General features: G+C 38.3%; 1 protein-coding gene across 1 annotated transcript in view; it reads left to right on the forward strand.

Annotated features, from left to right (window-relative positions):
- Positions 1 to 25,186, forward strand: part of LRP1B (LDL receptor related protein 1B) — a gene marked incomplete at both ends in the record, with an annotated part of 618,484 nt that overhangs the window by 583,130 nt on the left and 10,168 nt on the right. The window contains 4 exons of the mRNA XM_084209463.1: positions 1,629 to 1,793; positions 10,698 to 10,859; positions 14,955 to 15,129; positions 15,763 to 15,867. Coding sequence (XP_084065589.1) covers positions 1,629 to 1,793; positions 10,698 to 10,859; positions 14,955 to 15,129; positions 15,763 to 15,867 — 607 coding nt within the window. The remainder of the gene's footprint in view (positions 1 to 1,628; positions 1,794 to 10,697; positions 10,860 to 14,954; positions 15,130 to 15,762; positions 15,868 to 25,186) is intronic.

Genomic DNA, 25,186 nt, shown 5'->3' on the forward strand with positions numbered 1-25,186 from the left:
GATAAGCAAAACAAAAATAGACCTTCTCTCCAATAAGATATGCTACATTATCCATTCAAACAACTTCTGTAATGAGTAACTGAAGAACGGTTCATGGAACATCAAAGGATTTAATGAACCACCCAAATTAATAAAACACTGAAGCATCCTCAAACTCCCAAATACAAAGTAGCTTTCTTACATCAATTGTATATGTGCAGGGTGGATATCAAAAACTCAAGTGAAAACAGGATTTCATATTTTTACTGTACAACTCATGAAATAACAAGGCACCAGCCAGTCCATCTCAGGAAATTTAAGATTTGCTGCCTAGTTGCAGCTTAATTTTAGAAAAGTACAATTATCTGAAAGATGACGGTTCCCAGAAGTTTTCTTTAAATAGGTTCCATCCCAGGTTTTGTGTCAACATTCCTAAACCAAACTCTGCACTTGCAACACAATTTGTTTCTTTAAACCTCAAAGGAGTTGCTGTGCCTGTGCCTTGCCAGTCAATGCCAGACCTCAACCAGAAAGGGACAAATGGGAACTTTGACTCCTTTTCATGAATTGTTTGACTAAAGCAGATGAACTCAGCAACACTCCTGCAGCTGGTGGATGTATGACTGAAAAGTTCTTGGTACTTGTGGCAGCTCTCTTGTTTAAAGCCATGTTGGCTAAATTCCTGGGTTTGTTAGGAAGCAGTCTGGCTTCACAGGATTGTTTTGCTGTTTGACAAATGAAAGCATGATTTGGGCTGGAAAAGTGCTTTTCTGCTTTTTTAGGATTACAGTTGTTTGTATGTTTGAGCATTGTGTGTGTGCTCATCTATAATCAATTTGCTGTTGTTATCATTGAGTGATTTTGTACCTTGTTCATTGAAATTAATTTGCTGTTCAAAGTGTTTCTAAGAGAGACACAACTCTAATTATAAAAGAGCTTCACATGAACACTGAATTTGGCCTGATCAGAGTTTGTGTCCCTCCCCTTTTACCTCATCTCTAAGAGGGTGGCACTGCTGCCATGAGAATTGTGATTGCAGAGCAGCAGGCAGCTTCCCTTCTCAGGGATTTTACAGTCTGAGCAGAAAAAAATAAATTAACAGAAAATATTAATTAGGAGCAACAAGTTTGTATGCAAATAGCCATTTTGGAAGAGGATTTAAAAGCTAAATAATTTCCTTTTAAGTATTTCAGAGAGCTTAGTTAAGAAGGCTGTTAGGTAGCAGAGAGTGTGGAAGAGAAATCCAAAAAAGGCTAATAAAAAAGGCCTGAGGTCACCAGAACATGACAGAAGTTTTCTGGGTTCTCCCAGATGAAACCAGCATTCATTTTCCAATTTTCAGACTTGGAATTATAGTTTCAAACAAGAATTCAGATTATCATTACTCACTTAGATCCTAGGGAGGCCAACCCCTCTGTGCCATGAGAGAGCTCCCACCAGCCCTAAAGCTCCTGGGAGCCTTTCCAGGGTTTATGGTCCCCAAAGTGTGGGGTTTTCTGTCACTGTGCAAACAGAAGGAATAGCTCACTTTCTGAAAAGTGATGTTTTACCCCTCACTGACAGAGACCTGTGGCTGTGTTTGAGGCAAGGCTCTGTTTTGCCATTTCTTGGAGCTGGGGGTGTTGAAGCTGTGTGTGTTCTTGCTGCAGATGACAGCTGTAAATTGACCTGTGAGAACGGAGGGAAGTGCATCATAAACGAGAAGGGGAGTGCCCGGTGCCACTGCTGGCCAAGCTACTCTGGGGAAAGGTGTGAAACCAACCACTGCTACAACTACTGCCAGAATGGAGGAACCTGTGGGGCCTCTCTCCTTGGTAAGGATTTCTGAACAGCTCTATCTTGACCTGCATTAAATGCTTGAGTTCGTTCCTTTTAATTTTTTTTTTTTCTTTTTCTCTTTATTGGCTTTGTCTGTATTTAAACAAAATGCAAAAAAATTAGCAGCATATTCCACACATATTCTTTGTAATCAGTAGGGATTTTTATTTACTTATCTGTGTGTTTCAGCACAATTAAACTTTATACCAAAAAAAGGAGAATAAAAGTAAATATTCAGTGTAATGACATCCGTGTTGTGGTGTAGCAGTGGAATTGTAAACCAGAATGTCCAGTCAAGCTACATCTACAACAGTCCAGACATCATCATCTTTAAATTTATATCAATTCACCCCCTAAATGTATATGTGCATACACAGAGATATTTGCTTAAATACCTGGCCTCAGTCCTTTGCTTTTGTCTTACTGGGGTTCACCAAATAGGAATTCAACTCACCTAATTCTCTGGAAGACTTTGTTGATGTGAACTCAGATCCTTCATTTTCATGAAGGAATTTGAAATTACATCTCCTGGGTTCAGGGGGTTTATCCTGTTAAAAAGCAGTCATTTGACAATTGGTCTTTGTCCCTAACATATAAGCTTTTTTATCTTGTATAATATTTGGGCTAGAGAGGAAAAGTGTAACAAGAAGTAATTCTGTGAGAAAGGAGAAGTAGAACTCTATTTTCTGCTTCAATTAATATTTAAATATTTGATTCAAAATACAAGAGCTGGAGAAGAGTTTTCCACTTCCTTCTTAGAAGCTTTTATCTGCTTAAGATGCTGTGAATCATTTTCTCCTGTGTGATGAAGTGGCCACCACCCTCTGAAAAAAAGTCCAGGCACCTGACCTTGAGAAGTTTGTGACTGTTCATCAGAGACTCCTCTCTGTAATGCATAATTCTGTATCTGAGCCTCTGTGGCAGAGAGGGCTTGGATTGCAGAGATTTCCATGGCATTCCTTACTAATTAATGTAAGTAGTTTGCTAATTTAGCCCCACTTGCTGGCTTCTCTGGAGCCTCCTCCCGTTGACTGAGACGTGGTGGCAAAATTCCAAGAGAATGCAAGTCTAGTAATTTATTCTTTCAGTTCTGAGTCGTTGAGGGTTAATAATGTTGTTCATAATAATGACTAAATATAAGAAAATGAGAATTACTTGTACTGGAAGTTGATGAATTAGACTTTAAACTGCTCCTAACAGCTGATGGAACTACTGGCACAAGTGATAAGCAGAGATCTTTATCAATGTGGTGAGATCAATAAATGCTAAGTGAGGACGTGCAAGTGAGTGGAAGTGATGGTTTAAATGGCATGCAGAACTTCCTCACCATCTGAAGAGAGGATGTTTATTCCCACATTTTTACATGTCTGGCATCTAATTGATTCTTTTGCTGGGTTAAAAGGCTTAATAAAATTAATAACTTGGCTCCTGGAACTCAGCTCTGTTGTGAGTCCTGCAGAGACCCCAGGGTTTTATTTAATCCTTTTTTTTGGCAGTAGCCACAGGGCTCACTCACCTCCAGCAGTTTGTTTTCCCTCTCCCAGGCAGCTCACACTTGCTGTGCTCACATGGCTATGCTATCACATGGATATTTTTAATTTTCATTTGCTAAATCCAGCCTCTGAAATCTCTCAGCCTTGCTAAAATAATTAGTGCAGAAGGTTTTTCCACCAGTGGGTAGAGGCAAGATATGAGCAGGGTCTACAGTAGACTTTGTTGATTTCTTAACATGGGCCTGGGGAGGAAGGAATCAGCCTGGGAAGGGCAGGAATCAGCCTGGGGAGGAAGGAATCAGCCTGGGGATGAAGGAATCAGCCTGAGGAGGAAGGAATCAGGCTGGGGAGGGCAGGAATCAGCCTGATGCCTGCTCCCAAATGGAATGATGTGTCTGCACTCAAGGGCACCAGGAGAGCCAGCATGGGTGTCACCACCATCACATGTCATTGTTCAGCTGCCTGATTTGGGACAATCTGAACCTTTGACAGCAGCTGAAGTTTATTGCAGCACACATGAGCAAAGTGTGCCTGTAAGAGCTGAGACCAGCACGGTTCTGGTTCTCATGGCTGTACTTGAGCACACCCACTGATAGCAGTATTCTTCTGCTGTGGTGGCTCCCTTTAGTTTCATCAAATTTTTAACAGCCATATTTCAGGTTAACCAGATGTCCTCTCTGCCATTTCCAATTCATGAGGGTAGCTGTGCCTTGGAGCCCACACCATAACTTTCATGTGCTGGAAATGTGGAAAAAAGACCTTGTATCTTTCTGTATCACAGTGACTCCATCCAATATTCCAGATAAAATGTTCAGGTTGATGTGCATCTCATCTTCCTTGCATGCCTAGCCCCTGGACCTGGTAAATATTCTATTAAGAGGTAATCTCTATTTCTTATCAGGCTGTATTTCTTATCTCTATCAGTCCATAAATCGTGTGGTACTGAAACAAACTACCATGCCAGTGAGATGCCCCTTATCACATTTTAATCTAGCCAGGGATGTACTAAGGCTGTTACATGTTTTACAGAGAAAAGTTCCACTGGACCCCCCAAAAGCATTGAGAAAAAAGTCATTAAACCAAGAAAGCTAAATTCCTCAAGTGTTTTTGCAGCAACATTTTTTTTTTTTTCCAGTTGGATACGCAGCCCTTGAACTGGGCAGGGCACTTTTAGCCCCAGGGCATGGACAAGCCCTCTGCAGCTGGGCTGAAGGTGTGAAATCCAGACCAGCCTTCTCCTTGTCTCTCCTTCCAGGCAGAGCTGAGCTGCTGTGCCAGGCTCAAGTGAGAGTTGTCAGTCTGTCCTTACTTTAGTCTTGCACATTTCTACACGTAGGAGTGAAAGCTTTCTTTATTACCAGAAATTGCTGTTTCTCATTAATGGTTTTAGAACTCCAGCATTGCATTTTGTCTGGGTTTATAGCTTGTCCTACCTGGCTGGTCTGTCTGACAGCAATAGAGCCATAGAATCATTAAGTCTGGAAAAGACCTCTGAGGTTGAGGCCAGCCCTTAACCCAGCTCTGCCAGGTCCCCACTAAGCCAGGGCTACAAATGTCACATCCTTTAAATCCCTGTGTTCCAATAGGTGTATTGCAAACTGATTTTGGTACAGAACTCCCTCAGTCTCTGTGAAGTATAAGATTGCTATTTTGAAATTGTCAGCTCAGTATCATTTGACTTTGATCTGCTGTGCTGTTGCTGTCTGTGCTCACAAACACCTCCTCAACAAGCAGCAGTCATCCTTCTGATCCATTATACATCTGACTCATCAAACTGACCTGCTAAACTCCTGAAATCAAGTTCCACTTGTTTTCCCAACTTTGCCTTTTCTTGAAGTGTATTTTTGTTCAAAATGACGACAATTTTTCCTCTGGAAGTTGCAGAAGCCATGCGTGTACCAGTGCCAATCTAAACCCAATGTGCAAAATACAAATGACCTGTGATCATTTCAGCTTGCTTGACCCTCTCTTTCTTGGAGGCTTGAGTTGCCCCTGTCAGTTCTGACATGTTATTGTCACAGCTTTGATGCAGTCAATCTCACAAGTGTCATTTTGTACACGTGGCTTATGGAGAGCTTAGGGGCTGCCAGCAGTTTTAGCCTCGTGAGATGATGCTTCCAAAGTGTCCCTGCAGCTGGAAGCTTCCCCAGGAGTCAGGGCATTTCCTTACTGATCATTTCTGGCTCAAAAAATGAGGATATTTCCTGGGAATGCACCTTGCTTCATATTCTCATCCAAATAAAACGATGCAGCACACAAAATACTCTTCTGCTGAATGTGTGTGTTCTAGTGAATGTGTAAATCCTCTTCTCTTTCCCCACCTAATATAGAATAGTAATGTGATAACTAATTAAGTAAATTGCAGAGTATTACTAATTTTTTTAAAACATGATTGTGCTAAATCTTTGCTGGATGTGTTAAGTTGTAGAACCTCATTATCTGCACACAAATGTTAATTTGTTAAACAAATCCCACTGGCAATTCAGGGATTATTCACTGTTGGCTTACTTACTGCTAAGCCTTTTGGCAAATTCCTATGTGAATGTTATATAGCCAGAGATTGGAGCAGCTTTAATTAAAATTTATAAGTTTACGACAGTTGTATTGAACTACAATAATTGAACAAAGAAAATGTCATCAGTTAATTAAAAGTACACATCTGAGACATGTAATTAAAAGTTTGGGTGTAATAATGAACACTTTCCAGTAAGCCAAATTAATGGGAATTTGGGCAAAAAAAAATCACTGTTGCCATAAAAACACACTTTGTTTCTCCATGTAGTTTAAAAATATTGCAGGAATAGTTTGCTGATTGTCTAAGGTATGTCTAATCATACAGAATTGTGATGTTTGTATCAAAATGAGTGAAAAAAAAAAAAGTTTTTCCTTTAAATGAAAATGTATGAAATAGTCTGAAGGAATCATTGTGTATGAAGCAGGTATTATTTTGTATTCTATTTAATGAGCAAAACAAGGTGATTTGATGCCTGCTGGGAACACTGTCAGGGAAGAAGCTGTTTTGTGGATGCCAAATCAGTCCCAGGAGTTCCCCAAGGTGCTGTCAGCAGGATGGGGACTGTGGGCAGCACGAGGGTGGTGATTCCCTGGAGCTGACCCCAGCAGAACCACCAGCCCTGGAAAGAGCAGTCCCTGAGACTCCTGAGATATTTAGAAATTGTTCTTTTCTCCTTTCCAGTAACACAGAGGGACATAGTATCTGTTGGGATAGATCCCAATCAGCTCACCTACTAATTATCTTCAATAATGCAGCTTCTCTCCACTCCTATTGTTTCAGTAAAGCTAATTATGGTTCATCAGCCACACAGAAATGAACTATTGTGATTCCCACAGACTGCTGATAACAACTCCAAAGGACAAGATATTGCTTACAGAAAGCTCATGTAGAGCCACCTCCTTTTCTTTAATAGTGACAGCAAGTTAAATATTGAAATTAATTGTGCATATTCACACATAAGGACTTCAGAACACACATTGCTGGTAGTGAATTTGCCAGTGACTGGAAGAAATAAATAATGTAGGTTTTGGGGAAGACATTCATCTGGATTATCTCAGTTTTCAAAAGTTGCAGAAAGCATAATATGCTGCATAATATTTGCTATAATTATAGCAAAAATAATGCTATTGGCCTAGGTTTTAATTATTTTGAATTTTTTTGAACTTTATTTGGTTATTGAAAATGTAGAGTATTTTTCTCTTGTTTAGGCAATGTCATGAATGAAAATTGATCTCCTTAAAATTCTAATAATTGCAAAATATATATAAATATAAGGTTAAGATATATGAATGAATTCCCAAAAGTCACCCACATATTACAGAGTAAGTAAACCGAGATATTTCTGAGCAATTTTTGAAGTTTATTTGAAAAGTTAATATATAGAAAAAAGTTACTAAACTATTTAATAACTAAAAAGGTGTTAACGATAATATTTAGTTATTATATATTATATATTATGTAGGAAATTTGCTGACAAACCAGGAGTAACTACAGCTTCTGTAACTGAACCTAATGGAACATTAAAAAATTTTAATCCCTGGGTTTTTTTTTCCTTCTTTTTGAATGATTTATTTTTTGTAAGAAGGGGTGAAACTACATTTCATTTCTATGTCAAAAATTTCATGTATTTTTTTAATATCCTACTGCTGAAGATAACTTATGTCTTAGAGTCACCAGAATATATTCTCCTTTATTCTACTAAATTCTGTTCTGCATTTGAAGCAGTTTAACATTCTGTATACCGCTTTCCATGTGAATATTTTTCTACATGCTAATGTCTTGTGAATCTTTCTGTGGTGGTGATGGTCCAGAATTTAGAGGGAGTTTTAATTCTGTGTCTGTAGAGTTCTAATCCTGAGATTTCATGGCCAGAGAAGGTGCTGGAGCTCTCTGTGCATGAGCTCATCCTGCAATTTCTGCTAGCTGGGTTATGTGACATCTCGGTCACATGGCTGTTTCCTTTGCAAACATAAATCTGTGTTTTGATTCCATGATACAAAACCTTGTGTCGTTGTTTGGCATTGTTTAATGCTGCAGTTTTGTTAAACTGCTCTTGGAACCATTTTTTTTTGGTATCAGAAATAATTTATGAGAATAAGGCAAATGAAAATGTCATTATTAGTATTATTTTGGTGTCAACAGTCTGTGTATAAATAGGAAATGGACTGTTAACATTACTGAAAGTCATGTTAAATTGAGTGACAAAAATGGGGTTTAGGCTATAGTGTATTAAATTTTCATTTAGCTGTCAGCAGTTTGGCATATTTATAAGTCTACTTTAGTAAAGAACAGAATAATCTTTTCTATAAACTAGAAAAACATCATTGTCTCATCCTTTTAACAGATAGAGGAGTATTTATAATGAAAACTGATTTCAGACCTCCAGATCTATGTTCTGTCACTATTTTATTTTTTATTTTTTTTTACTGAAACATTGTTTCAGATGAAGGATTATGTGAAACCCCCTGTCTTGGGGGCAGAAATTTAAATACATCTGTATACATGGGGAAAAACAAGTGGAATGTGTGCTAACATCTGAGTTCAACATCTTTGATTTAATGTTTAGATCACAGGGGACAGATATGAATAACCAGGCTGATGCATATTAAAGGAGTTGGAGCTATTTTTAGGTCAGTGGTTTTGTTCCTGCTGTACTCATTAGAGAAAGAGACTAACTGATCTCATGGCCCTTAGGATGATTTGCAAAACACTTTAAATTAGCATAGCTTAAAATAGAAAACACAGAGAAGAATTAGACGAAGTGTGTCATGTTAGAAGGGCAAGAAGTGAAGGAGAAAGATTGAATAAATCATTCTTACGAGTCAGAGAGAGGAGACAAAATTTGGGTGCTTCACTTGCACTGAAAAATTCCCCAAAGAATTTGATATTACATGATTGCACAGGATTAAACGAGAGGCAGACCAGAAGAAAAATCAAATTGTGGGGTTTGTGGAATACTCAGTTTAACCTTAATTACTCAATAACACTGCCAGCTAAGTGGAGAAGAAAGACCAGCAAGGTAAGCAGGGTTGCACATCTCAGAGTTTCAGATGCAGCTGTGGTGAGCACCAAGTGGGAAAATGGATGTGTTGGGCTGTCAATGGTAAAATCTGGGAGGTTGTTTTTCCTGTTTATGCCTGTAATTCCAGTCCAGTGATTCTGCATCACACATGCAGTACATTATGTAGTTAACTTGATTAACACCAAATCATTAAATGTTTGGGGTTGGACGGAACCTTAACGCTCATCTTATTCCAACCTGTCTTGTCTGCCCTTTTATTTCAGAAGGGTCCTCAGGTCCTGCTTAATCTTCATTTCTTTCCTTCCTGGGAAGCTGGGAAAAATAAAAGTGTTAAACTTTGTTCTCCAAAAATTTAGGAAAATCCTTAAAGCTGAATGAAAGTGAAGAGGAGGGTGAGGGAAAAATAATGTCTTGCAAGAGGTAATCAAGAATGAGAATAGTTTATTAGGAAGTGAGAAGGGAGATGGCTGGTTGGACACATCAAGTCATTTACCTGAAGATTATAAATGAGATAAAAAAGCAAAGTCAGGAGATGGAAAAACATTAATGGGATCTAGAAGTTTGTTTTAAAGAAGATAAGCCTTAAGAAAATAAGATGGGAAAGTGGAAGGGTTTAATAAAACAGTGGAATTGTAACAAAGCTATAAATCCTTTAGACATGAGATTTAGATAAGGAAAAAAAATGGGAAAACTACAATAGAGAAGAATCATAGGAGGAAAATGCATTGGGTTTTAAAGGCTATTTTTAAATCCTTTGAAAAGAAGCTGTAGACTAGGAGTTCATTGTGTGCAAATGTTCATCCCCAAGTGTTAACTGCTTCTCAGACATTGAATATTGATGTTACAGGCATCTTTGGTCTGATGCCAGACAGCAATTTTTATGTAACAGCCTCCATTATCTGGAGGCCAACAACACAAAACAGGCACAGATACTTGTGGCTTATTAAAAATTGTTCTGTAAAGTGTAGCTATTAGTACATTAGTAAATATTTGTTTTTCTTGTGATTATATATCAGGGTTTGTAGATTTAAGAATAATGTAGTGCACTCTGAAGAGACACCAATGGTGATCACACAGTTATCCTCTGCAACAAGAGGAACCCAGCATGGCAGGATGACTTGAAGAGTTCAGTCATATCTTAAATTCCTGCTTAGGACCACCTTTGAAATGGTTGTATGTTGTGGTGTTGTGGGGGTCCCCAGGATGAGGTGAGAGATGAGAATCTGACTCCAAGTTCTCAGAAGGCTGATTTATTATTTTATGATATTATATTAAAAGAAATTCTATACTAAAACTATACTAAAGAAAGAGAAAGCAGGCATCAGAAGGCTAGACAAGAATGAATAATAAAAACTCATGACTGACCAGAGTCCCAACTCAGCTGGACTGGGATTGATCATTAATTAAAAACAATTCACATGGAACCAATCAAAGATGCATCTGTTGGTAAGCAACCTCCAAACCACATTCCAAGCAATCAGGTAATTATTGTTTACATTTCTTTTCTGAGGCTTCTCAGGAGAAAAATCCTGGTGAAGGGATTTTTCAGAAAATATCATGATGACAATTGTATATTTTGAATAATGACTTTTTTTTCATAAAAGAGTCGTTGACTGTACATGCACAAGGATAAAAATGCAGAGATTCAGTTTTTGAATGCCCATAACTCCCAGACATTATTTAGCTTTTCAAAAGTTCTGCATTCAAGCAACGTTTACAAAGGCACGTTCTCTCAGCGTCCAGAGAAACACAGTTGGGCTAGAACACCGAAACCTCCTCCTCTTACAACAAACCTGGTTGAGAAAGTGCTGATTACAGTTTGAATTTGTGTTTATTTTTATCATAAAACAGCTTTCTCTGTTCTGGACAGGCCGGCCGACCTGCAGCTGCGCTCTGGGTTTTACGGGGCCGCGCTGCGACCAGAGCGTGTGCGAGCGCTTCTGCCAGAACGGCGGCACCTGCAGCGTCACTGCTGGCAACCAGCCCTTCTGTGCCTGCCTGCCCGAGTACACAGGAGACAGGTGCCAGTACTGTGAGTAATCCCCACCAATTATTCCTTCTGGGTTTGTAGGAAAAGCTCCACGCTATGGAAGTTTAAATCCTGCGTGGGTGATTTCTTTTTCTTTTTTTTTTTTTTTGGTTAAATTTAGCCCCAGATTATTTGTGCTGCTGAGGCAATGTCATCTGGTGTGTTCAGGTGATCTTTGAGCTGATTTCTCCCTTTCTACATAGCTGGAAAAAGAGCTTTTTTAGGAATGATTTATTGTTATTTTCATGAATAAGCCGTAGAGCGGAGTGGTACAAGACAGATGACTTTGTCGGTAGCCAGGAGATAACTGTGTTAAAATCTTCTACTACAACTTGTCATGTGTTTTGTTAAGCTGGTAATGAATTGACATAGTTGGTTAAAGAACCTTCTGGTGTCCCTAATCTTTGCAGACAAAAAAGTCTTTTAAACTGCTCCTTTACCTTTGTTTTTGATTTCTCACCCCAGCAAGCAGCACCTTGAGGATAGATTTGAGTTTCACAAGGCTGTATTCCTTCAGCTTGCTCAAAGATCACCCTGAGCGTGTTTCCTGCCACATCCTGGTGTTGGAATTGTAAAGGATTTCCGAATGTTACTCTTGTTTAATTCTCAGGACTTAGGTTCTGTCTTTTGTATCTGATTTTCTCCCTGTTTCTTCATTCCACTGACTCATCAGTCTCTTCTCATTGAGATAGTTTTCTGAAGGTTTCCATGCCCTTAGAAAGGCTCTACTCACTTTCTACAATATCCTCTAATTTTTCACTTCTTTAACAGAGGAGTAAGAAAAGTAGATTATCACCTAGTAGGCATTTTGCTCTTCATTTATATTTATTTCCTTGCCATGCTTTTGTTTTCTTTCATTATCTCTTTTCAGTAACTCAAGACATTTTAACATAATCTTGAATTTCAGGTTTTGGCCACTCATTTAAAAACAGCAGTTTGTCTTCCAGATGTCTTTTCAAAAATGATGACTCACAAGCACCCTTCCTTAAATTAGAACAAATTATTTTACTGAGATCTGAATGATGTTTTTTAATAATCTCCTTTTTTCTGCTCCTGCTTTTCTTTGACTGTAACATTCTAAAGGCAAGGACTGCCATAGCCTTGTTAGACTTGTCATAGTGCTTGTCAGAGAGCATTAAATGTGAAAGCCATCATCTCTTATATACCTTCAGTGAATTTGCTGAAGAAGGCTTGATTTAAGAAAAAAAGGGTTAGGAAATTAGCTGTTATAAAGGTCTGGTTTCGAATTATCTACAATATAAGAAATTATTTTGTTTTAGAGAAAGGTCTGTCAGACAAGGAAAGGGATAGTGTGTATCTTAAAAAGAATTTGTACTGAAGTAAACTGAATATATTTCCAGTTGGGAGACTATGAAATAAATTGAAACCTTTGAATGGAAAACCAGCAGTAATTGTGATTCTCTCCCCCTTGGTATTAAACAAACTGCATGAATCCACAAATAAGTATCTGCAAACACAATTGGGTATTTGAAAATAGTATAGCACATAAATCATGCACAGACAGACACACAGATTAAGGAAAAATATTTACTTGAGGCTTACCCAAAACCAAACAAATTGTTTCTAGTTGAATGCTTCTGCAAACATCCTTTTTTTTTTTTTTTTTTTAAAGAGAATTAATTTAAATGTAAATTCAGGAATTTAGGGGTACTTTTTAAACAGTGCTTATTATCAGATTTGGATTGTCTGGGAAACTGCCACAATACAGAGACTCAGGGACTTTATAAAATACAAAATAAAATTAAGCTTTTGAGCTTTTGCTGATTCAAAACTTAAAGTCTTTTGGGGGAAAAAAAAAGTCTTGCAATCTTTTAGAGTATTTTTTCCTGCCCAATAATTTTTGTGATATTATACCAGTCTACAGTTAATAATGTGTATATAAAGTATACCAGTATACAGTTAATAATGTGTATATATCTGTAATTTTTTTGCTTTATTCACACATGTGCATGATGTTTTGCTTTATTAATTACCTTCACTTTGTATGCCAGTTGGAATACATTAATATGGCATTATTGCCAAGATTGGTTGCCTCCCAGACATCTTTTTCAGTCTGTCTTAGCTGTGATTGAAGGTAGTTCATATGCAAAGGATGACACATGAATGTGTGTAGGTATTTTACTCCTGCTCCCAAGCTTAAAATATTATTAGTAGGGTTTTATGGCAGGGAGAAGACATTTGCTTGCAGAATTACCAGCTTGCAAAGACCTCATTTTCCCCACACTTATCGTCTCCAATTACCCAATGCAGAGTTTCTCCTGTGATTAGTTCACATAAGGGCTAATAACCTAAATGAGTGCTCCGTGTCAAGGCACTGGCATGGCTGAAATAAATTTAAGTGACTGAATTTACATAGAATTCTACTAACACTGTGCATGTTATTAAATACACATAAATCTGATGTATTTGAATGTAGCTCCCTGTTTTAAATTCCAGAAAAAAGACACACAGAGTAGCTGAAGTTCATTTCTTGTATCATTTAAGGCCCAAACTACCTTAAAAATAGGAAAAATTTTCATGCAGTTACAATCATTCACAGTGGATACAGTGATCCCACAAGCTGTGACTTTCTCTGAAACTGAAATCCCTTTTTTTAGGAGCGAAAAGAAATAATTTTGTGTCATTTCAACCTAAATGTAGCATAAACATTTTAGGTACTGCAGATGATTTTAGGTATTTGTGGCTGCAATCAATCCTAAAAACTAATAATTGTTTTGACATATGACCTTCCTATTCCTACGTGTTTGAGTCTTTTGGTTTTGGAGTTTTTTTATTGTAATGTACATGCAAACATATGCCCCTTGCACTGCACTTACATAAAATCACTCTCAGTATTAGCTTTCAAACTGCAGTAGTTTTTGTTCCAAAAAACAGCCCCCTGCTGCAAATTGCCATTCCATACCTGGAACTGGGGAACAAGAAACAATCAACAACTTCATTTAGCATTTTTTAAGCTGCTCTTGTTGCTAATTCCTTAAGCAGCTGAGCCTACAGCCTGCACAGACAGTGGAGACATAAAATGAATATTCAAAGAGAAATAACTCCTCCAGCAGCCATGCTCTGTCCCTCAGCAAAACTCTTCCAGAAATACTCACTCCTTGGAGAGGAGGAGCAGCAGCACAGGGTAACATGGGCAAAATGTGTTCCTGACTTTGAGATATCCTCACAAGTGATTCCCAGAGAAGCTGTGGCTGCCCCATCCCTGGAAGTGTTCAGGGCCAGGCTGGATGGGGCTTGGAGGAGCCTGGGATAGTGGAAGGTGTCCCTGCTCATTAAGGAGCTTAAATGATGACTTTAAATTAAAAAACAAACCATGAAATAAAGTTGGCACTACCACATAAATAAAAATTAACCCCAGTGTTAGGATGCCAGTATTTTGTAGCCCTTGGAAGCTTCTTCAGTTAGGAAATTTCATTTTTTAAAAGGGATGAAAACTGAGACAGTTACTGGTGATTCTGAAGAGTCAAAGAATTCACTGCTTGAAATCTCTGTTTTACTGGCATTTAAACAGTTAAATACCATAATAGGGTCTTGCAGACTCTGTGAGGCTTATGCCTGTTTGTAGTACTTTGTAGAACTTATGGATTATGTCTTTATATATTATTATTAGAACTTCATGAAATTTTAATATGTGGATAAATGAAAATAAAACTTAATTATTTCAAAATATCGTTTCAATTTCAGTTTAGCATAATGCTGTTAATGGTAATGTGAATGTATCAGAAGATTTTTATTCAGCCAACGTCCCATTAAATACATTAACATTGCTCTGCTTTTCTCATCAGGACTCTTTATATTATGTGGAATGATGCCATAAATGGTTAGACAACTAGAAAGGAAAAAAAAAAAACCCTCTTATGAGTTTATACTTCCATTTCACTTCCCAAGATTACATTGTTAATATATTATATATCTGCTTACGGGGTACTCTCAATCCCTGTGGTTACCAGTGAGTCACCAGCTTCAGTTTCCATTTTCTCTTTATTACAGCGCCTTTCCAAACATGACAGCAATGTATTCTCCATTGCTATAACGCTCCTCAATGTCTTTTAGCAATGAGGTCTGGTGCTGTTTCAGATGTCTGCCACCACTACTGCGTGAACTCCGAGTCGTGCACGATCTCGGCCGACGGCCGCGTGGAATGCGTCTGCCCCGCGCGCTTCGAGGGCCCCAAGTGCGAGGTGGACAAGTGCAGCCGCTGCCACGGGGGACACTGCATCCCAAACAAGGACAGCAGCGACGTAGTGTGCAAGTGAGTGTGCCTGGGGGAGAGGGTTTGTTCCAAATCCCACCTTGCACAGCGTTTTTTCCGCGCTGTCCGCGGCATCTCTGGTGCCGTAGCTCGTCCCTAGTGCGGTCACGTCACATCAGTCCCTCTGTGTGCTTCCTGCCCACACCAAACCAGCTCCTGGCTCTCAAAACCAACTTGTGGAGCACTCCTCACTGGAGGAAGCACAATCTAACAGGAAACTGAATGGCTTTTCATTTGGAAACGCTGAAATTAATCACGTTAGCAATGGCATTCTTCTATACTGTTGGAATTTCTCCTTTGTTCATCACTGTTGAAAATTCTGCTTTATCTGTGACAGTGATAGAAACATACTAAATACTGTTGGGAGCATAGGTAACGTGCTGTTCTATTTCTGAGTGATTGTTTTGTATTCTAATAGTTTATTTTCATTAAAAAGAAAGAATAAATATATATTGTGCAATAACATTGCCTGTGCTAGCTTTTCAAACCAGAAACCTAGAATTCTTTCAATCTGTAGATCTTATAATAATATATTAAAATGCTGATTTGACAGTTAAATGCTCAGATTTACTGAAATGCTCATTGCACTTTGGTTTTTTTTCTTGTTTTTTTTTTCCCTTTTGACCATGGCAGTTGCACTAATGGAAAAATTGCCTCCACCTGTCAGCTGTGTGATGGCTACTGCTACAATGGTGGCACCTGTCAGCTGGACCCAGAGACAAATATACCTGTCTGTCTGTGAGTATCCTGCCTCCTGCAGATCATTGCAATGCCTGTGTGACAACAAATAATAAAATTATTATGCATGTTTCTGCATTGTTGGTCTCTCTAGGATGAATAATGTGCTGGTTGCAGTTTCACCTTACAGTATTTGTTTTCTAGCTGTTTGTGTAACCTCATACTTTGCATCCCTTTTTGCAAAATGTGTGTTGAAATTTAGAACTAAGGGCTCTATTGTGAATGCATATAGATACAAAGATGTTTCTTTGGAGACTTACAGTAATTTTAGGTTTGTTCAGGCATTTTTTTCTGGAATGGAAACTCAAGATTGCCTGTCCTGCTTCTCAGAGGTGGATTAACTCTGTTTTGTCCTACAGATTTGGAGGCAAAACCCCTCTCCTGATAGCTGGAGAATAGGAAAAATCATGCCAGTGTTATTTCCCTTATGGAGATATGCTCATGTATTTCATATTTCTGCCCTAACCTTCCCACTGCCCAGAGTATTGTGGCTGTTCTGGAGTGAGATTGTGCTCTCCCTCCTGTGTCATGGTCAGGAGAGTAATTCAGGGTGCTTTTCTTAAACTCAGACACAAAATGCAAAAGAAATTGGTATTTTGTAGCTTAGAAGTGAAATACCGTTGCAAGCAGTAAAGCCTACATTCTACTCCTTTCTTGAGAGCTATGGTGTATCTTCTTTTTCAGCTGCTCTATATAAAATACTGAAGTAGCCACTGTAGCAAGAAATTAATTTCTTTCCTACTCTCAGTTACTCTGAGCTACCTAGTCCCACTCTTTTTATTAATTTTTTTTTTAATTTATTGCCTTAAAATATTCATTTTACAACGATCTTCCACTTCTTCCACACAAACAACCTGGAGCTCAGAGCATCCTCCAGGCTGGAAGAGAGAGGTGTTAGAAGACAGAATTGGACATGAGTGTCTCATTCCCTGGGTGACATAAGCAAATTGTTGCCCCAAGGGATCTGGCACCACAACTTTGTGAATAAAGATACAGCCATTCCTGCATTTTGTTGATGCAGGTTACCTTGAAAGAGAGTTTTATTCAGACTCTCAAAGGAGTTTTGTAAATGCCTAGATTTTGTGAGTCTGACCAGTGGAAGACATGTGCCAAAGGTTCCTCCCTGTGAGAGCTGAAGCACTTCTGCTTGAGAAAAAGGACACACAATTGTAGTGGCACTACCACTGAAAAATTTTCAATGTCTGTTTGCAGGTTCAAGGCTGAAGACAATGTAATTTAGTTTTGCATGGTAGCCCTTATTCATTTGGAAATACTTTTGGTGCTTATTTTTCTCCCATTATTATTTTTCCTGTTTTTACCATTTTGCCTATTATTTGAGCCTCCTGAAATGTCTTCAGTTGAGGACTAGAGGCTGATAAATCCTGACAAAAGGAGAGTATCACAGCTATAATAAGTAAGGCCCAAATATGCTGGTGATTCATTTGCTTAAACACCTAGAATGGCCACTTTGGAAGCTTGTGACTTTTCATTAATTTTTTTTCTTATAAAACTCTCATATTCTTCTTCAATTCACACGGAACACCATAGCATCTCAAGGAAAAAAAAAAAAAAGGTTTTGTACTTAATTTATGTGTGGATTTACAATACATGAATGCTGCAGCATGCACCAACACCCCTAACAATGCCAAGAAAATGGTAATGACCATTTTTTAAGGCCATCACAATCTGGATCAATCGATAGAAATGTACATCTGACAACAATACTCTGAGATCCCTTCAGGCAGCATAGGCCCATTGTTTTAAAAACTGCTTGATCATCGCTCATGAGCAAACTCTTCAGTGTTGCCAGATGGGCCTTCCACAAAAAAGCAAATATTGGTTTTGTCTTCTGTGGGTGTGTGCCGTGTACGTGTGCGTGTCTTGCCGTCGTCGTGTATAACGCGTTTAAGATCTGTCCAGCACAAGGCAGAATATTTATGTAGGTCTATTTTACTGAAATTCTGCAGATGCTCTGTGGGGTTTAAAAGTCAGCGCTGTGACCAGAAAGTGAACCCTTGTGATTACTACTGTCAGAATGAGGGAATTTGCACTTTAACCACGTTTAATGAACCGAGATGCAAGTAGGTTTAACCTTCCACTTAATGCTGCACATTCTGTGACATCATTCCAGGCCACGGTTCATTGGTTCAAGTCATGCACATTCACATACATTTCACAATATATACTTAATCTGGGGGACCATTTCTGTAATACACACTTACCCTTTGAGAGTTGCACTGATGAGTATATTTAAAAATACATTTGGAGTGTGTGTATCATCAGAGGAAGAAATAAAAAGCTTTATTTTGCTTAATAAATTGGGAAAAAACTGAAAATTTTTGGCCTCTATTGCTCATGTTTCGAGATATTTTACCCAGTTAATCCTACATAGCACAAAGTTTAGTGAACAGTGATATTGCACATGTTCTGTAGTCTGACTTCCTATTTCTTCTCTGAACAGGGAAAGGAACAGAACAGCTATTTAGGTGCTACTTCAGGAAAGAAGCTTTTATTTTTAAGTCTTGTTAATTTTATATAAATAATGCTGTAAAAGAGAAATTTTTAAACAAAAGTATATGAGCTACATCATAACCTTGACTTGTCTGGTTAAAAAAGAAGATTACATTTTTATTCTCTACTTCTCTAAAGGATTTTAGGTCTGTTTCTTAAAGAGAAAATTTTAATCTTCATCAGGAAAAGAAACGACCTTAGTCTTTGCAAATCCTGTAAGGCAGATGTACAGAGAGACACAAAACACCTGTCAGATGAATAAGCTTCGCTCAGTGGTTGTGATGCAAAAGTCAGTAGTGAAATCATGAACCAAAGACCTAGACTTGGGAGAAAATGTGAAATTCACACAGATTTAAACTTCTCTCAGTGAAAAGTTTATGGAAGCACAGAATGCTGTGGGGATGTGATGTGGGTGTCTGGTGGGTAGTAAAGACAGTGACTGCTTAGGGTGAATAATCCAATTTTTTTTGAAACATGGTCTCAGTTGCTTTTTGTTCTCATGCAATGAAACTCTCTGGCTTGAGGTACCATAAATCAGTTGGAAACAAGATTAATGCCCTAGCTACCACTTCTTAGAGTTGGAAAAGCATGGAGTGGGGGACAGGGGTGCTTGGAACTTTTTGTATCTCCACGTATCATACTTGTGTTTTCAGAATCATGCAGCCCTAAGAACATCCTGCTGCCTATAAAGTCACATATTGAATGTACCTTTCCTGCTTTTCCTCTCAAATGCTCCATAAGCCATTTGTCCACAGGTCAATGTTTTTCTAAACCAGCCTCTAATTGGGGAGTGGGTGATTTTTAGAAGAAATAGGAGATGCCCGGGTTTATTGTCATTCAGCAGGAGCTCTGCTCTCCTCACAGTCAGCATCAGTTGAGAATGCAAACTTTACACATAATCATGCCCTTATTATCATTCAGTAAAGACAACAGAGAATAAGCTTTAGCTGTTCCAAAGGGCAATCCTAAAGCCATAATTATAGAGCAACTCTAAGCTTGTAAGAACAGACTCTCCTTTCAACAGCCTGCACTGCTAGCACACATTTTTATTTTATCTTCCTGTCTCAAGGTGTCTTTTTAATGTTGAATGCACTAAATGACCTAAATATCAGTTGCATGTTGGAAGGAGGAGTTGTGGTTTTCACCTAACCATTTTAGGAATGAATGAAGGCCTTACTGTGGCTCCATTTAAGCCACCAAAGAAAAAGAAGGTTTTATGAAGGCTATTGCCAGTTTCAGTGAAAGCTCTGTCATGGTTTCAAATATGCAGAATGTGCTGTGATTTCTCTTTGGACTGCTATGCAATCTAGAATATTAATTCTTCACTTTATTTTTAGGTATGTGATGATTAATATGCCCCCTCCCACCCCCCATTATTGTTCTTGCTCAGATACAAAGGTCATGAGAGAGTTTCAGAATGTTAAAATTTGGGGTAATGACCTTTTCTGAAAAATGTTCTACTTAGGGTGTCTTAAAGTAGCATAATCTTCTGTATAGTCACTGCCATCCTAGTATCCCCATACTACATTTTCAAGGATCTCTTTAGTACTGCTCACTAATGGTGGGGGTGTGTGTGGTGTGCATAGCAGGAGAAGCATGTGACATATGCCTGAATTGCACCAGTAAATTCACAGATCAGTTGAAAACAAAAAAAAAAAGAATAATCAGATCAGATTCATATGGGAAATAATCAAGAAATGCTTTTTCTGTGTATTTCACAAACTGTTCATTCCATCTGTTCTATCAGTTTGTCTTTAAATAAATACCTTTATTTATGTCTCTGTTTCCTTCTCACTAATTACCCACCTGTGTATTCATTCCTGCAAGAGAAGCAGGGTTCAGAGAGAGACTACACCTTGTATGGTACCAGTGAAGAGAACTGGAAAGAATTGAAACTTTCAAGTACTCAAGGGTGGCTCTTGTTGTCAAATGCACAGGGCTTTCATTACAGAAACTTTAGCACAGAATATTGCTCTCTCTCAGCTTTGTTTCTTTTATACTTTCATCATACCTATATTTTGCTAGAACTCCATCTTTTTTTCTTTTTTGTATTACTGTTGTTATTTGTACCTGCACATGGATGTGTTCTATTATTATTATCTGAAAATAAATGTGATCAAATCATAACCCTCTTCCACAATCCCCTTAGGCATTCTAGAAATATAAAAATCAGAAGACAAAATATAGCATTGCTTTAGTTGCCTGTGGCTGGATGTGCTAACTGTTCTGAGGGATTCAAGTGTGTGTTGTATTTCAAAATTAGAACAAACATCAGTTCCTCTGTAGTGAAGAACAAGTCATCCTGGAGAGTTAATGAGGAAGCACAGACCGTGCAGGAGCTTGGAAGAATTTGCTAAGAGAGGAAACTGAAAAGTGAAGGGTGGAGAAAGAATCACTGACTTCATTTCTTAATGGAGAATTTTGGTCAAGTAACAGGTTGAGGACCATGAACAACTGGGGAGAGAATAAGTTGTGGAATTACTTAACAAAGTTTGAACCTGGAAGGGCAGACATGGATAAGTTAGGAAAAGCAGCTCCTGCAGGAGTGAAACAAGCAGGAGAGCTGTTCTTACAGAATCCTAGGATGCTTTTGGCTGGAAGGGACCTTAAAGCTCACCTTGTTCCAACCCCCCTGCCACTGGCAGGAACACCTTCCACTGGAGCAGGCTGCTCAGAGCCCACCCAGCCTGGCCTGGGCATTCCAGGGATGGGGAACAGCTCCTCTGGGAAACCTGGTCCAGTGTTGCCAAGTTGTTCTTGCCAGCTTTTTATACCCAGGAGGCTGGGGAGAGACTCTGTGTGAGGGGAGAGTGTGGGGGTGAGCACCTGTGTGTGTGGGGGGGGTTTAGGTCCCAGAATTCAGGAATAAAAGGGTGCATTCCTCTTTCTGGAGGAGCTCCCCTGCAGCTCAAGTGCCTGTGGTGCTGTCCCTTCCTCCTGACATTCCTTTCCTGTTGAAAAAATCTTCCCATAAGAACAGTTTTTATTTAAGTGCACATACAGCTGTGCAAGTGTTACATTTACACGCAGGTTTGTAATAAATAAACTCATCACTAAAGCAAACTTCTGCTCAAAAAAAGGTTCATCCATGGTCCAGTAGTGGACAAATAAGGGACCACAGCCTGCAGTCTCTGACTGGCATTTTCTGGAGGCTGAGTAGAAAAAGCCTCTGTGGTGTAGAACAGTTGCAGGATTGAAAAGCCTGACTAAGAGAAGGCCCTGGTAACCCTGAGAGGCAGCACAAACCAGGAAATTTTATCAAGTATCCTGCAATAAATGCTTTCCATATGATTTCCTGGGGTATATTTAATGAGGTCCCCGATTGCAATTGCAACAGGAATGTCACAGCATTCTGCCAGTCCTTTGAGAGCTTTCTTTTTCAACTAAAAATACCTTTGTTATAAATATCTTGAAACTGAATATAATCCGCAGGTTTTACCTTTGTATGATAAAAGATCTTTTATCCACTTTGTGCCACAAACTAGTAGTAGCTCAAGAACCAAATGAAAACAGGTGTTTGAAGAGTGGTTGTCAGAGGAGGAAATGTTAAGATCTTGGAAAAGAGGAATATGTATCTTTTTCATGGAGCATTTACTAAGTAGGCTATAATGCAGATATCTTTTGTCCATGAGTTTAAAATTGTTCAAATAAAACTTGTATAATATTTGCTGCTGTATATCACTGCTTGGGAAAAACATGCTTGGGTTTTTATCTACCTACTTACCCAGTCTTTTCTCATCTTTTGTCTTTAGTTTTACCATGTCAACCTCTTTTCATTTTGTTTTCGTGTTCAGTGTAATTTCAGCTGAGTTGTAGTCACCTAGACATGCTTTTATTTATTTTTATGTTATTATTTTTAGTATTTGTGTAGCTTCTGTACTGTACACATATTGCTAATTGCATGGTGGTTAATGACTTTCAGTTTCTTCTTTTTCTTACCTTGGGGAGTGAGGCTGAGTTGCACATGGAAGTTGTTCCTTTACAGTGAACATCATGCAGCTGTGAATAATCATTTGTTCATAGTAATCTCATGCCCAAATTAACATTCATTTTTAAAGGCACTTTTTTTTTTAATGTATATTTTTACTAAATTCAGGGATTTTTTGATGTTCCTGAAAAGAAATTTTTTTATTGTTTTGCCTGTTTTTGAATGATGTCGTTGTCCTGTTCTGAATGCACTGGATTGCAAGGTAATTTGTATTTCATTTTGAGGTAACAAGTATAAATTTTGTATCCCTTAGCTTCTACACTATTCTCCTTTTATGATGTTGAGGGATGCTCATTAGACAAAACTACTAAAATGTGGTTTCTTCAGGTATGAAATGATCATGGAAAAGTTACTACTTGAAAATAATGAAACCCTACAATAGAGGGGAAGCTGCAGAATGTGCAAATATTGATCAGTCCTGGGGTGGGATTTTTGGTCTTTGTTATGAAAGTGCTTTAGAGAGTTAATCAGTGGATTTAACTGAATTATATCAGCTCCCTCAATGAACAATGTATGTCTGCAGAAGTATTCTGAAATTCATTATAAGGAATAGTTTAATTATTTGGTTTAGTGCAAGACTTTTGTCATCCTCTGGCATCCTACAGAATGGTGAGGAAAAAGGGAATTTTGATTTCTCTCTTTCATTGCAATTTAATCTAGATAGTAAATAAGTGTAATCCAGATGTTCTCTTACAGTTTTAATATTAATGATAAAACAAGATCCAGTGAAATTTTAATGTTAAGTGTTCCTAAAATAGTGAGGCTAGATACTTTCATTATGATGTTTAATATATATTGCTATATAGTGACCAAAAGGAAAAGCAAAGTTAAAAAATTACTTTGTATAATGAAGAAATATCATTTATAGCTAAGAAACATTTTCAGTTCCCCTTCCACCTTTGTTTTGTAAGGACTGTTCCACAGATTCTGTTGCACCTCTAGACTAATCTTTCAATGTTGTTGTCATTTTTGGATCTGCACTGGTATATTGAGTTGGAAAACAGTTGTCTACAAAAGCACTTTTAACTGCATGTTATGCCTTCTGTATTATATTTTTATGACAATGCCTGTGGCACAAAGAGAGAGAAAAAAGGAGAAACAAACTTTTTTAAAAATTGCACATTGCCACCAAATTAGCTCTTTTTTTTACTATTTTTTTTTTCTATTTACTCAGTAATTTCATAGTCAAATGGTCAAGTACCTGTATAATGGAGTTTAGAGAGTTTGACCACACTGACCTGTAAGGTTTATACAAAAGTAGAGGAAAGGGACATTTTCTGTCATGAACAGACTCTGTAATAACAGCATGATTGGAAATGTAAATATCTCCAGTCTAAATATTCCTCACTCCAAGTGTAACACCTTCATAACATCAATTGAAAGTTTTATAAAGTTCTCTCTTTGCAATACTATTTCTTTAAAATAGATAATCCCCATGGCAGAGGAATCCAGTAGCTCAGAGCCACTTCCCAAGCACTCATCTCTTTGTAAATGTGGAACTAAATTGTTGCAGAGAGAGCTGTAGCAGTTTTATCAATGACCTTGGCAGCAGAACCTGTGCAACCTTTTATTTTTTACTTTTATTCACTCTCAGTTTTCATATGGGCATCCCCTGTGGTACTGGTGCTCTTTGATCTTTGGTTCTGCTGGGAGCTGGAGATTTTCACCTGAGACGTTCTCTGCAGCACCTTGCAGCACACAGCTGGCTCCAGCCTGTCCTTCCCTGTCAGCTCCCCCCTCTGTTTCCATCTGTATTTCTCTGGGAGTGACTCAATTCAGGCATTTCCACTGCTCTTTCTCCCGAGTTTGTGATGATGTGAACGTGTTTGATGAAACAAAGTGGCTTTATGGGGTCCTGATTCATTAATGCCTTTTTGTTTGCTCACACTGCAAACGTCCTGCCTGACCACACAGCCCCAAAAATGGCACAGAACAGCAGCTCCTGGTACCAGAGAGTTTGGAAAAGGACAAACCCCTGCACATCCAACTCAACCAGGAGTCAGTTCCCATGCTAGGAGCTGAGCTGTCTGAATTGAAATGTCCTGACACCAGAAAATTCTGTTATTAAGAGCAATTTCTCTCTCAGACAATTCAAACTGGTAAAGATCTGTCCATTTCCCACGTTCCTGCATGAAGAGTTGTCCATGTCCCAGCCCCATCATTATTCATGTGCCTGCTCATGGCTGATTCTCTGTGTCAAACTCCCTTGCAGAAAACATGCCTTTCCCTTGGGCTTTATTCCTTTTTCTCCTCCTCCTTCTTTTCTGCCCAAGACAAGCCTTCAGTAGCTTGCTGGACCATCCAAGGGCAGAAGGAAATGATTGCCATCCTTGCAGCTTCAGTCTCTTTAACATTTATTGGAGAAAGCAAGCATTTGGAAAAAAAAAATTAAAATATAGTGGCAACTAACAATGTTTTTATGAGACTTCTGTCAAATGCCTCAGGTGTTTCAATATTGCTGATGTTTTGCAATTAGAATGACAAGATAGGTAAAGAACTTTTAATATGTTTGCCTTATTTTTTCCTCTGTTTACTGCATACCTAGCTGTAGGATTTTTTTTCTTCCCCAGCTGTTTTGATATCATGTCTGCTATAAGGTTTTGAAAAATGTAATTGTACATTATACAATTTTCTCATGAGCTTGTACTTCTTCATGGTGATCCTTTTGCTAGTCTCACTGTCTTATTTTTTCTAAACTGTTTTTATGACAGAGTTATCATAAAGACTTTTTATACAGTGGAAGCTTTTGAAACATTTAATATAGGAATTTAGTTACAAAGTTAGATATGTCTAACTTGGAAATATTTTTCCCCTTCAATA

This window comes from Fringilla coelebs (assembly GCF_963513975.1).
Source record: "Fringilla coelebs genome assembly, chromosome: 7".
NCBI lineage: Eukaryota > Metazoa > Chordata > Aves > Passeriformes > Fringillidae > Fringilla > Fringilla coelebs.